The following is an 11950-nucleotide window of genomic DNA, read 5'->3' as shown; positions in this document are numbered from 1 at the left end:
TATGGATGATTTGGCTGTGAAGAGAATCTGAGGATAATAGAGATTACATGCTGAAAAAAATAAAAGAGTTTATAAGCTTTAGGATGTAGAAAGTGACAATTTTCTACTATCTGGTTTGGCTGTGAAGAGAATATGAGGATAATAGAGATTACATGTTGAAAAAAATAAAAGAGTTTATAAGCTTTAGGATGTAGAAAGTGACAGTTTTCTACTATCGTAACGACTTTATGTTTTGGACGGTTTTAACTAAAATGATTTTAGCAGAAACATGGAAAAACCGAGTGTTTGAAAAAAAAAACTGAAACGGGGCCATTGTCATTCAAAGCTGCCAGCCGCCGTCCCCTGCCACTGCCACCTCATAAGCCCTACCACTACCGGGCTACCATAGAGAGAAGGCGCGCGAAGCGCGAGCAGAATCCGCGCAGAAAAGCAACTACCTCCGGTCCTCCGCTGGCCCGCAACGCATCACTCTCGCCCTCGCGAGATCCCCAATCTCGCCGCAGGTGTCTCGCCGGAGTGACCCCCATTGCGGCGCGGGTTATCGATTCCGCGGCCAGCAGTTCTTCCCCTTCTGCTGTGGGTCCCGCGACTCGATTCGAGCTGTTCTGCCGCGGAGGCGGCCGCCCCAGCCGCGGCCAAGGCGCGCGCATTGCGAGGGTTAGTTACCTCTAGGTATCAATCATTATCCCTTCCCCTAAGCGGATTTTGTCGTGCTTTTTCTTGCTCTTGACGATTTGTTTGGTGTATGTATGTGTGTATCTACTACACGCTCGGGGAGCGGAGATTTTTTATCTTTCCGCACTGTTCGCCTGTAGTAGCGTACTAGCGTTAAGGTTCTTCGCGTTCTGCGTTGCTCATCATCGAGACGCTTTGTTCCACCCCTTGGCTTTGGGTTGCCAGCCTAGAAGATTGAAGCGCGGGCTCGCATTTCCGTCGAGCGGTTGGGTGGTTAGTCCTGACCTTCTGGGACGGGGATGGGATGCCGTGTTGAGTTCGAATTAGTTCAATGCTACAGCTGGACTCCAGTTGTTTATACTCTTGATGGGGCCCTTTAGAGCTTGCAAATACTAGTCGGCTACTTGCACTCTGGGGCTAGTAGGAGTAGGCTAACCTCCGTATGCATCGTTTCGAAGAATTGTTTGGTCTAAGGGCTAAGGGCTACTTTTGAAACCCCATTTTCTGGAGGGTTTTCTATTTTTTTAAGTGAAATTAGTTCATTTTCCTTTAGAAAATAGGAATCCCTGTAAAAAATATAGTTCTCAAACTAGCCTTAAGAAGATAGGACTTATCTTTGGGTCTACGCCAATAATTGCGTACTAGAGAAGAAAAAAATTGTGTACTTGCTTCGCTTGCTAACGGAGGTTCTTGTAATCTTGTGTTGGTAATAATAATAAAACGAAATACGGAGTAAGCTCTAATTGGATGCCACATCAACGGGCTAAGCAGCTTAACACCTCTAATTTTTTGTCATGCACTTAGCCTGTCTCCTCAATCTATTTTTATATTTTAGACAACATATTAAGTAAAATTAAAATATGTAAAAGGCATTTAAGAATATGATAAATACGTAAGTAAAAAAATTGGAGCAAAATACATCCCTAATATGGTTTTTGGACTAAAGCCAGCTGTTGCAATCCATAGAGACAAAACACTGTAGAAGCAGTATAAGCCGGTACGGATTAAAGCCAAGCGAATAGATAATCTTTTAGATAAGTATCTAGAGGATAGATATATAGAATAGATATAGAGGAAGGAGACAGCCTTATGCTCTACTAGTGTAATCTGTAATGTACCGCTATTTCTTTCAAGCCAAAAGGTCCTGACAACTGAAGCTGCCACGGTGCACAATTTAGGCTCTGCTCGACTTTTTATTGTCCCTGGATGACTTCTGATTTCGTTCTTGGTATCCTAATTTGTTTGACTTTCTACATGTGGAATAAATGAGGTAGCATCGGGAAGTTGTCATGTGAGGAGATTCTGGCCTTCCGTGTCACTAGATGCCGTTCTCTTTAGGCCTTTAGCTCTCCAGCAGTCTTTAGCTCTGTACTACCAAACACTTGCGTTTCCATAACAAACAACGGTGGCCCACTCCCAACTGTAAAGCATGGATGCTTTTCTTTATTCACTGATAAAGTTGCATTCTTGCCGTCCCCTAACTGTCCTTTTTGTGAATTTCAAGAAAGCGATGTCAAAAGTGCGTGGTCCCACTCTGGTCTTGATTTCAGCTGAGTACACAAATTTGCTGTTAAGGGTTTCTGTACACATTATAGGAGGCTTATGGATCCATGCTACATTATCTTGTCCAACAATTGCAGGATGCAATCATTTGCTATCCATTTATTTGCTGCTAGAAAATCAACCTTTTGTGACTATCTCTTTGCGAGTGCCATTTTTTTTCCTTTTCTTCTGGTGTGTACTGTTAAAGAAAGCGTTTGGACATTGCTATTTTTTTTATCTCTTGAGAGAATCCACCTTTTGTTTCTTTATCATCTCAAAGATAAGCTCAATTGATGTTTATCATTTGCTGCACGCAAGCTGTACATGGTGGAAACGACTAGGTCATATTTTAGTGCCTATCCAGCCTGTATCCACCTTTGTATTCCTGGGTTCCATTGTGCAAGTCCTGGATTCCAGTGTCTATCTTTTATTTATGGCATGCATTTTAGCAAAAGGAAAACGTGAAATTACAAATTTTTTTATCCAGATAGCATATAAAAATGGTAAATTCTGAATTTCACAATGACAGTTCTTTGTTTTTTGGACCCGTATTCAAGGATATTTTATAGATGACGAAGGCAGCAACTCTTTATGGGAGCAAGACACAGAGCGATGCCCTACGGCCAGGGCCATTGCGCCCAGCAAATATTATCAGAAATAAATTCCCCACATACAAGAATGGTTCAAATGGTATAGTGATCAAGCTGGCTGATGGTCCAGAAATGCCACCTCTCAAGGAGATCGTTGCAAAGGAAACTGCAGATCTACTTGATCGTCGTCAGCGTCTCTCTGTTCGTGAACTTGCGATGAAGTTTGAGAAGGGTCTCAACACTGCCACGCTGTTGTCGAATGAGGTTCAGACTGGTTCATTTCAGTGTATTCCTTCCAGTTGTATTTAAATGGATACAATAACATAATACCACTTTTCATACTTCTATGATTACACAAATATGTAGTGCACTTTATTAGTGTGTTGGCTTATGTGTTCCCTGATGAATGTAGTTTTCCAATAATTGTAAGCCTGACCAAACATATAACACTGAATATTTTGTTTGACTTGCACAAACTGTCAGGTTAAATGGAGACAAGTAGCTTTGCTGGAGCGGGATATCCTTTTGAAAAATCTAAAGTGTGTATTAGAATCATTGAGAGGCCGGGTGACAGGCAAAACTAAGGATGAAATCGAGGAGTCTATATCTATGGTTGGTTTCTTCATATTATTTTGCCAATTTATTGGATTACCTTTCCCCTTGGCACGCACATGCACGCGCGTGTGCAGTTCCAGCAACCTGCTGGGATGGTGCTCCCTTTTCATTTGGATATTTGATTGGGATGTGACGTTTTGTAGGTGGAGATCCTTGCGGTTCAGCTCTCCAAAAGAGAAGCCGAGTTGCTTCAACAAAAAGAAGAGGTCACAAAATTAGCAAAATCATTAAAGCAGGTGTGTTTTACATTGCTGTATAACTTATGTAAATGTGTGTTACTAATTTGAGGAACGAGAATCTATTTACTTGAAATATTCTAAAGTTCTTACTATCATGATTCAATCATCTTGCACTGCTGAAAGGTTGTTGTCTGATAGGTGGTAGCTATGTTTTCAGAGGATACCTTGCTCAACATGTGAGAGATCTGCAACAAGTTAACTTAACTTTTAAATCTCAATATCTTGTACAAAATACTTCAACCAGGAATCTTAATGTTCCCATATGTGGATTTGAATTGCCATGACCATCGAGAAGGGGTTAGTGGTTCTTATGTTTGACTGAGGAACACGCCCATTGACCATAAAAATAAGTGGCCCAAGCACCCCCACTTGACCCTAAGGCACTTAATTATCAAAATTACAATAGATATGGAACTACACACCACTTTGTAGTTTATACTAATACTCATTGCTATTGAAGGCCTGCCTAAAAATTGAATCTTGTTGTAATGGTATGGTAGTCCTTCATTTCACCTGACTTTCTGTAATTTAAAAATCGCTCACAAATGTGTAGCTACTTAGAGCATAACATATGATTACCTTACTTTGGATTTGAGTTTCTTACTCATTGTAAACATCATGTTCTGGCATTAATTTCTCTCAGAAAAAAATGGCAGAACTATGGGTTTAGCCATCCAGTCTCCACATTGACATTGTTATTTGTTTACAAGTTTGAGGGGTTGCTCCTTTCTAATCTTGTTCATAGGCTTCTGAAGATGCAAAGAGAATTGTTGAAGAAGAAAGAGCTAATGCTCATACAGAAATAGAAACTGCTAAGAGTTCTGTCCAAAGAGTTCAGCAAGCAGTTCAGGAGCATGAGAAGATGTCCCAAAATACCGGGAAGCAAGTATGGGATAAATTCTAGTATTTTTTATCCCCATTACATTCCAATTGATACAATCTGACACATAAATCTGCTACCTCTAGCTTAAGTGAAGTTTAGACATACTCGTTAATACATCTTGTCTTGCCTTACCCATCTATATGTCCTATATAATTGCATTATTACATAAATCAGTCTGATCAGTTCTGAAAACATGTTTAATTCTCTGGACCTATACAAATTATGAAGTTTAGTTACATGAAAGTTTGTTTCTTCACACCTGTATGGTTCAGGATAACCTAGAAGATGTTTCTCAGAGTTTCCCTATGTTGTTTATGACTGTATTATTAGTTGTATTGACCTTAATGTGCATGTCTTTTGGTTTAGGGTTTAGTTCAAATTGCAAGTGCCATGCTATTATTTGATAATTGCAGAAGTTATTCCCTTTGTATACATATATGCATCTAGAGGTTTTACATCATTTCAAATCTATAAACAATCTTATTTTCATACCATTTTCAAATATGAACATGTATGTGATATCTATTTCATGTTTGGAAGGACATGGAAGAACTAAAGAAAGAAGTTAGAGAAGCCCGGAGGATCAAAATGTTGCATCAGCCCAGCAAGGTTGGGACAATCATACCTACTATACAACTCAGTATACCAATTGGAGCGTGTATACTCTCTTCGTCGTATGGACACATGACAAATTTTGTGTTTGTCTAGGCAATGGATCTGGAAAATGAAATACGAATTTTACGTAACACATTCGCTGAGAAGTCCAAGGATTGTGTTAATCTTTTGAAAGAGGTATTCGTTATTGTTACAAATACATGCTTCAATTTGTTAGTATACTGGAATTGGTATTATTTAGTGCACTGGAAGTAGTTATTTTAAGTGTAAATAACACAAACAGGTGCAAAAGCACCATTTTATTCAGAAGCATGATGCTTATATGCCACTTCTTTTATTTCGGGGAAAAGCTATGGTACTGCTTTGATCAGTCACAAAAAGTGAACTGTGTGTCTCTAGTCACTGATGTCCTCAGACAGCCTCAAGCTCTTTTATTGTCAACATCTGAAGTGTTTCTAGCAGCGGTGATCTTTTGTCGTATCAAATATAAGACCTTGTTACATTACTGATTTGGGAATATGTTTCTGGCAGTTGGAAATGCATAAAAGGTTAAAAGAAAATGGTACCATCCCTTCTTTCGATCTGGAGGGTCTCCAATGCTTAGGATCAATGCTACGTATAGTTGGTTTGAGTGGCACTCACATGGATTTGTCAAATATTTCAATCCAGTGGTTCCGGATACATCCAAAAGAAAGCAACAAAGAGATCATTTCAGGTGGAATTGTGCTCTGTTTTTGTCTCAGTCTGACTCTGTCTTATCTTCGCGTTAAATTCAGCGTGCCATTGCTTTTTTACATCTTTTGTTTTGAACCTCTTTAGGCGCCACAAGACCAGTATATGCTCTGGAGCCACATGATGTTGGGCGCTATTTGCAAGCTGAAATCGATGTCGGCGGTGAAATTGCAGTTGCAAAGACAGCTGGGCCAGTAGACCCTGGTTCGTTTGACTGGACACATTTGGTGAGGGTTATTTGTATGTGTTGGTTATTGCATGGCTAACGTGTGTTTATTATTGTTAGCAGATGCTGGATTGGTTGATTATGTGGAGACACTCGTAAGGAAACCTGAAACTGAATTCAATGTATGATTCCGGCATCCTTCGCCGCTCTATGGCATTCTTTTCTACAAATATGCCATGTTGGTATTGCAGTCTTTTCAAGTATTGATTCCTAGTTAGTAGTCTGAATCGGCACGGCCAGTATATTAGCTGCTGGTCTCTTAATTTGAACAGTACTGCTGGTAACGTAGCCATAAACCAATTCCAGACACAGCCATTAGAACCTTGAGGCCTTGTTCGGTTGCGTCTGGATAGAAGGGGATTAAATCCCCATTCTATTCAATTTTGACTAGAGAGGGATTTAATCCCCTTCGATCCAGACACAACTGAACAGAATGGGTGTTCTTAACTGCCCCTTGCTCTGTGTCTTATTCCAGGTTGTTGTGCTTCAATTGAATGGCATTGACCTGCCAAAAGAGTCAGTTCATGTTCTCAATGTCGGAAGGCTGCGGATGAGACTTACTAAAGGGAATTCAGTAGTTGCCAAGGAATTCTATTCCTCATCAATGCAGGTATGTGGTACTATGCATGAGTAACATCGTATCTTCTCTCTCTCTCTCTCTCTCTCTTTGTTAGAGAGTGACTGAATGATTTTTTTTGCATATCGGTGCATCTACTATAGCAAAAAAGGGAAAAAAAACTTGCCTATCTCTATCTGTCAAGGGTTGTTACAAATGCTTTCAGTCCAAATTGACAAGTGAGAAGATTCTCCCTGCCCCTAAGGCCCTAAAGGCCTTTTGCTGTTGTTTTTCTTTACAGTTATGTGGTGTTAGAGGTGGTGGCGAAGCAGCCTCGCAGGCGATGTTTTGGCGACCCAGAAATGACCTCAGCTTGGTGCTAGCCTTCGAGAGCACTCGAGAACGCAACACGGCCATCATGCTCGCTCGGCGTTTCGCTGTAGACTGCAATGTACGTGCCTTCGCCAAGCACCACCACCATCAGTCTCGTTCTGCTGCAACATTTTTTTCTTCTCACCTTAATGAAATGGTTGCAGATCATCCTTGCTGGGCCAGGCGACAAAACTCCCTGGTGATGGCACCTGTGCTGCTCTGCCAATCCCCACCACTCTTAACAATCCGCGATTCGCACAGCTTGCTTGCACCAGTTCCTCTGATTTTCCTTCCTCGTCAGTCTGGCTCTGTTTTTAAGGCGTCGCCTAGGCGTCGCCTAGGCGTCCGGGCGGTGGTCTAACGCCTAGGCGCCTTGCCCGCCTACCTCGCCTAGGCGTCCAGGCGGTCCTCCAACGCCTTGGACCGCCTTACCGCTTTAAAAACCATGCAGTCTGGGCTGTGCTGTGCTGTTCTGTGTGAAGGCGCCGTGCGCACCGTTTTAACCGCCTCGGCGCCGCCTTTCCATCTCGCTGTGCTGTGTTTTTTTTTTCAGTCGGGTGGGTTGTAATCTGTTGCTAGGAGATGCGACAGTAATGTAAGCTTGGTGCGGTACACGTCTAATTAATTGTGTTTGACGTGTTAGCGTTGGTGTTGAAGCAATGCTAGGTAACATGTGTGCCCAAATACTGGTTATTATTACTATCACCGTCCACAACGCTGGCCTTGACACCCCGGCCTCCTTTTCATTTTTACATTTTTTTTTGAAATTTCAAAACTATACTCTGAAACTGTAAAATTGTATAATAAATAAGTGCCTATAGCTTCACCAATAGACAACATGATCGAATTATAATTTTTTTGAACTTTCATGAGGACGAACATAATAGCCCCTTACAATTGATCAATCGAAGCCTGCAACAATCACCAAACTACTCAATGTAGCTTTGGTGATTGTGATAACAAAAAGTATATTTTAGCTCTCAAACTACTCAATGTAGCTTTGGTGATTGTGATAACAAAAAATATATTTTAGCTCTCAAGAGGCGTGCACACAGTGGTGGGTAGGGCTTCGTAAAATTAACGCTCCGAGTCACTCTACAAATATAATGATTAACGTCTCCAGTCACTCTACAAATGTAATAATATACTACTCCGTCTTTTTATTTGTCACGCTTTAGTTTAAATTTGAACTAGCAGACGATAAATATTTAAGAACGGGACAGTAACATTTAAAACATTTAAAACGAGCGACTGAGGGTGGCCGCCAGCGCCAGGCTCAATTGCTGTAAGCAAGTCTTTTAGGCCACATTTTTGGGCTGAAATGTATTTTGGGCTAAATTTTTTTGATGAAAAAACCCTATATACAAGAAGACTTTTGGGTTGCGCTCCGGACCACGGTCCAGATGGCCTGGGGCCCAAATCCACCCTTGCGTGCACATACATTTGGAGTCCAAGGGAGTGACCATGGCTAACCATAAGGAGTATTTATAACTCGCACTAAACAATCCAACCGCTACCCCACATGAAACAATTGTGGTAGGTGCACTGGACCTGTTTGTTGCGCATCGGACATGTGCAACGGATGCCTCAACGATTGAATCCCAATGACTAAAAAAACTAGTTGTTGGGCATTTTTCACATCTAGTGCTCCTACACCAAACATTTTTAGTGAATGTCCCTCTCTTTTGGGTGCTCTATATGTGAAATAGCTCATGTCTACTAAAACATTCGATGAGCCCTTTTAAATACCCACGCTCTACTAGGACATCACTACGGATGTTTGGTGCCGCACCTTTGGTGCACACTAGATTCTAAGGTGTGCTAGACTAAAAACTGTTCGAGTCGATACACATGCCAACATGTTCGGTGTACATGTTTGGTGCAACGCTAGAAACATTTAGTGCACGCAAAACTGCTGTGCTGAGAGCACTTCTTCATATTCTCATAAGTATGACAACTCTCAAATGTTTTGCCAAACTAGTCATATGACCGTGCATTGCTACGATATATATGACATATGATTTTTTTAATAAAGCACAAAATATATGTTTTCTATTGATTAGGTGGTGTGATTGTGGAGCCAACAACCAAAGTTCAAACACTCACTTATACAAAATTTCACCTTATTTTTTACATAAACTCTCATATTATAGTAGCAGAGAAGAGATTATAGGAGTGCGGGTGTCGGGGACCATAATTAGGGGTATCCTCAAGACGCCTAATTCTCAGCTGGTAACCCCCATCAGCATAAAGCTGCAGAGGCCTGATGGGTGCGATTAAGTTAGGGATCGGTCCATACGAGCGACTCGATCACGCCTCGCCCGAGCCTAGCCTTGGGCAAGGGCAGCCGACCCCAAGGGGTTTCCGTCTCGCCCGAGGCTCCCCCTTTTAATGGCGGACACATCTCTGGCTCGCCCGAGGCCTTGCCTTCGCTAAGAAGCAGCCCTGACTAAATCGCCGCGCCGACCGACCGAGTCGCAGGAGCATTTAACGCAAAGGTGGCCTGACACCTTTATCCTGACACGCGCCCTCCGGCAGAGCCGAAGTGACCACCATCACTTCGCCGCTCCACTGACTGGTCTGACAGAACGACAGCGCCGCCTGCGCCACTCCGACTGCAGTGCCACTTGACAAAGTGAGACTGACAGGCAGTCAGGCCTTGCCAAAGGCGCCATAGGAAGCTCCGCCCGACCCAGGGCTCGGACTCGGGCTAAAGCCCCGGAAGACGGCGAACTCCGCTTCGCCCGACCCAGGGCTCGGACTCGGGCTAAGGCCCCGGAAGACGGCGAACTCCGCTCCGCCCGACCCAGGGCTCGGACACGGGCTAAGGCCCCGGAAGACGGCGAACTCCGCTCCGCCCGACCCAGGGCTCGGACTCGGGCTCAGCCCCAGAAGACGACGAACTCCGCTCCGCCCGACCCAGGGCTCGGACTCGGGCTCAGCCCCAGAAGACGACGAACTCCGCTTCGCCCGACCCCAGGGCTCGGACTCCGCCCTGGCCTCTGCCGAACAACCTCCGCCTCGCTCGACCCAGGAGCTCGGGCTCGGCCTCAGCCATGGAAGACAGACTCGACCTCGACTTCGGAGGAGCCTCCACGTCGCCCGACCTAGGACACAGGCCCTCCACGTCCACAGGAAGCGCCATCATCACTCTACCCCGAGCCGACTCGGGCCACAGAGAACAAGACCGGTGTCCCATCTGGCTAGCCCAGGCGTCGACTTCGCGTCTGAGACGAAGGCGAGAGCCGTCCCCCGCGACACGCCAATCCCGAGGAAGTGGACGACGCCAGCGCGCTCGCGGAGGGCCTGCAGGACGTCGCCCTCGTACCTAAGACGACGGCGCAATCAGTCCCCGACGTGACTATGTCGCTCCTCGTCGATCAAAAGGTACTGACTGATTCCCATCCTACGTCATTTCGACTCGGCCTCAACCCGCCTAGCGACCTCGCTTTGGCGGGCGCTCTCGTTGAGGCGAGTGCAACCCCGCTGGGGTTTCGTATGCGGTCGCCTTGGGACCGATTGACGGACGTCTCGACCTACGGACCCTCTGGGTCCGAGGAAGATGACGATCCCATCATCTGTCGGGATTTCTCTGGGTTTGGCAACCCTAGTGCCATGCGGGACTTTATGACCGCATGGGACTACTGCCTCTCCGACTGTTCCGGCGGTAGCCGCAGCCTTGACGACGAGGACTGCGGCCCGAGCCGCGAATGTTTCCACGTCGAGCTAGGGGATCCCTCCAAAGGCAACCACCTCGGCATGCCGGAGGACGGTGATCTCCCTAGGCCGGTGCCTCGCGCCGACATCCCGCGGGAGCTAGCTGTGGTCCCCGTTCCGGCGGGGGGTCACGACCCACAGCTCGAGCAAGTCCGCGGGGCGCAGGCCAGGCTCGACGAGGGAGCAGGAGCGCTCGAGTCGATCCGCCGGGACGTCGGGCAGGTATGGGCGGGCCAGCCCCCGGTCGGAGAAATACGTCACCTGCCCCAGGGTTTCCAGCACCGCGTCGCCAACGACGTCAGGGTCAGGCCGCCACCCGCATCCAGCGAGGTCGGTCAGAACCTGGCAGCCGCGGCGATGCTCCTCCGCGTGATGCCGGAGCCGTCAACCACCGAGGGTCGGCGAATCCAGGGAGAGCTCAAGAATCTTCTGGAAGGCGCTGCGGCCCGACGGGCCGAGAGCTCTGCCTCCCGAAGGCAGGGATACCCCTCGGAACCTCATGTCGCGACTTCCCGATTCATGCGGGAAGCCTCGGTCTACACCGGGCGCACGCGCAACACCACGCCTGCGGCCCCAGGCCACCTCGGCAACGAGCACCATCGTCGCGACCGTCGGGCTCACCTCGACGAAAGGGTGCGCCGAGGCTACCACCCCAGGCGTGGGGGACGCTACGACAGCGGGGAGGATCGGAGTCCCTCGCCCGAACCACCCGGTCCACAGGCCTTCAGTCGGGCCATCCGACGGGCACCGTTCCCGGCCCGGTTCCGACCCCCGACTACTATCACGAAGTACTCGGGGGAAACGAGACCGGAACTGTGGCTCGCAGACTACCGCCTGGCCTGCCAACTGGGTGGAACGGACGACGACAACCTCATCATCCGCAACCTCCCCCTGTTCCTCTCCGACACTGCTCGCGCCTGGTTGGAGCACCTGCCTCCGGGGCAGATCTCCAACTGGGATGATTTGGTCCAAGCCTTCGCCGGCAATTTCTAGGGCACGTACGTGTGCCCCGGGAATTCCTGGGACCTCCGGAGCTGCCGGCAACAGCCAGGAGAGTCTCTTCGGGACTACATCCGGCGATTCTCGAAGCAGCGCACCGAGCTGCCCAACATCACCAACTCAGATGTCATCGGCGCGTTCCTTGCCGGCACCACCTGCCGCGACCTGGTGAGCAAGTTGGGTCGCAAG

At 46.6% G+C, this 11950-nt stretch overlaps 1 protein-coding gene across 2 annotated transcripts; it reads left to right on the top strand.

The window, feature by feature from the left end:
- Positions 1-279: 279 nt before the first annotated feature.
- On the top strand, positions 280-7754 carry LOC103635297 (stomatal closure-related actin-binding protein 1). 2 transcript variants are annotated; one of them, XM_020546394.2, is made up of 13 exons: positions 280-657; positions 2775-3071; positions 3291-3419; positions 3566-3658; positions 4407-4547; positions 5085-5153; positions 5253-5336; positions 5691-5874; positions 5979-6095; positions 6181-6239; positions 6593-6727; positions 6975-7124; positions 7210-7754. In XM_020546394.2, the coding sequence occupies exons 2-13, from the start codon at positions 2787-2789 to the stop codon at positions 7246-7248; spliced, it is 1485 nt and encodes a 494-aa protein (XP_020401983.1). In that variant the 5' UTR covers positions 280-657; positions 2775-2786; the 3' UTR covers positions 7249-7754. The 2 variants fall into 2 exon arrangements, with proteins under 2 accessions (XP_020401983.1, XP_020401982.1); XM_020546393.3 differs by having other exon boundaries at positions 301-672.
- Positions 7755-11950: the final 4196 nt, after the last annotated feature.

This window comes from Zea mays, chromosome 1, assembly GCF_902167145.1.
Source record: "Zea mays cultivar B73 chromosome 1, Zm-B73-REFERENCE-NAM-5.0, whole genome shotgun sequence".
Lineage (NCBI taxonomy): Eukaryota > Viridiplantae > Streptophyta > Magnoliopsida > Poales > Poaceae > Zea > Zea mays.
This window is presented reverse-complemented; position numbering and strand designations above follow the sequence as displayed.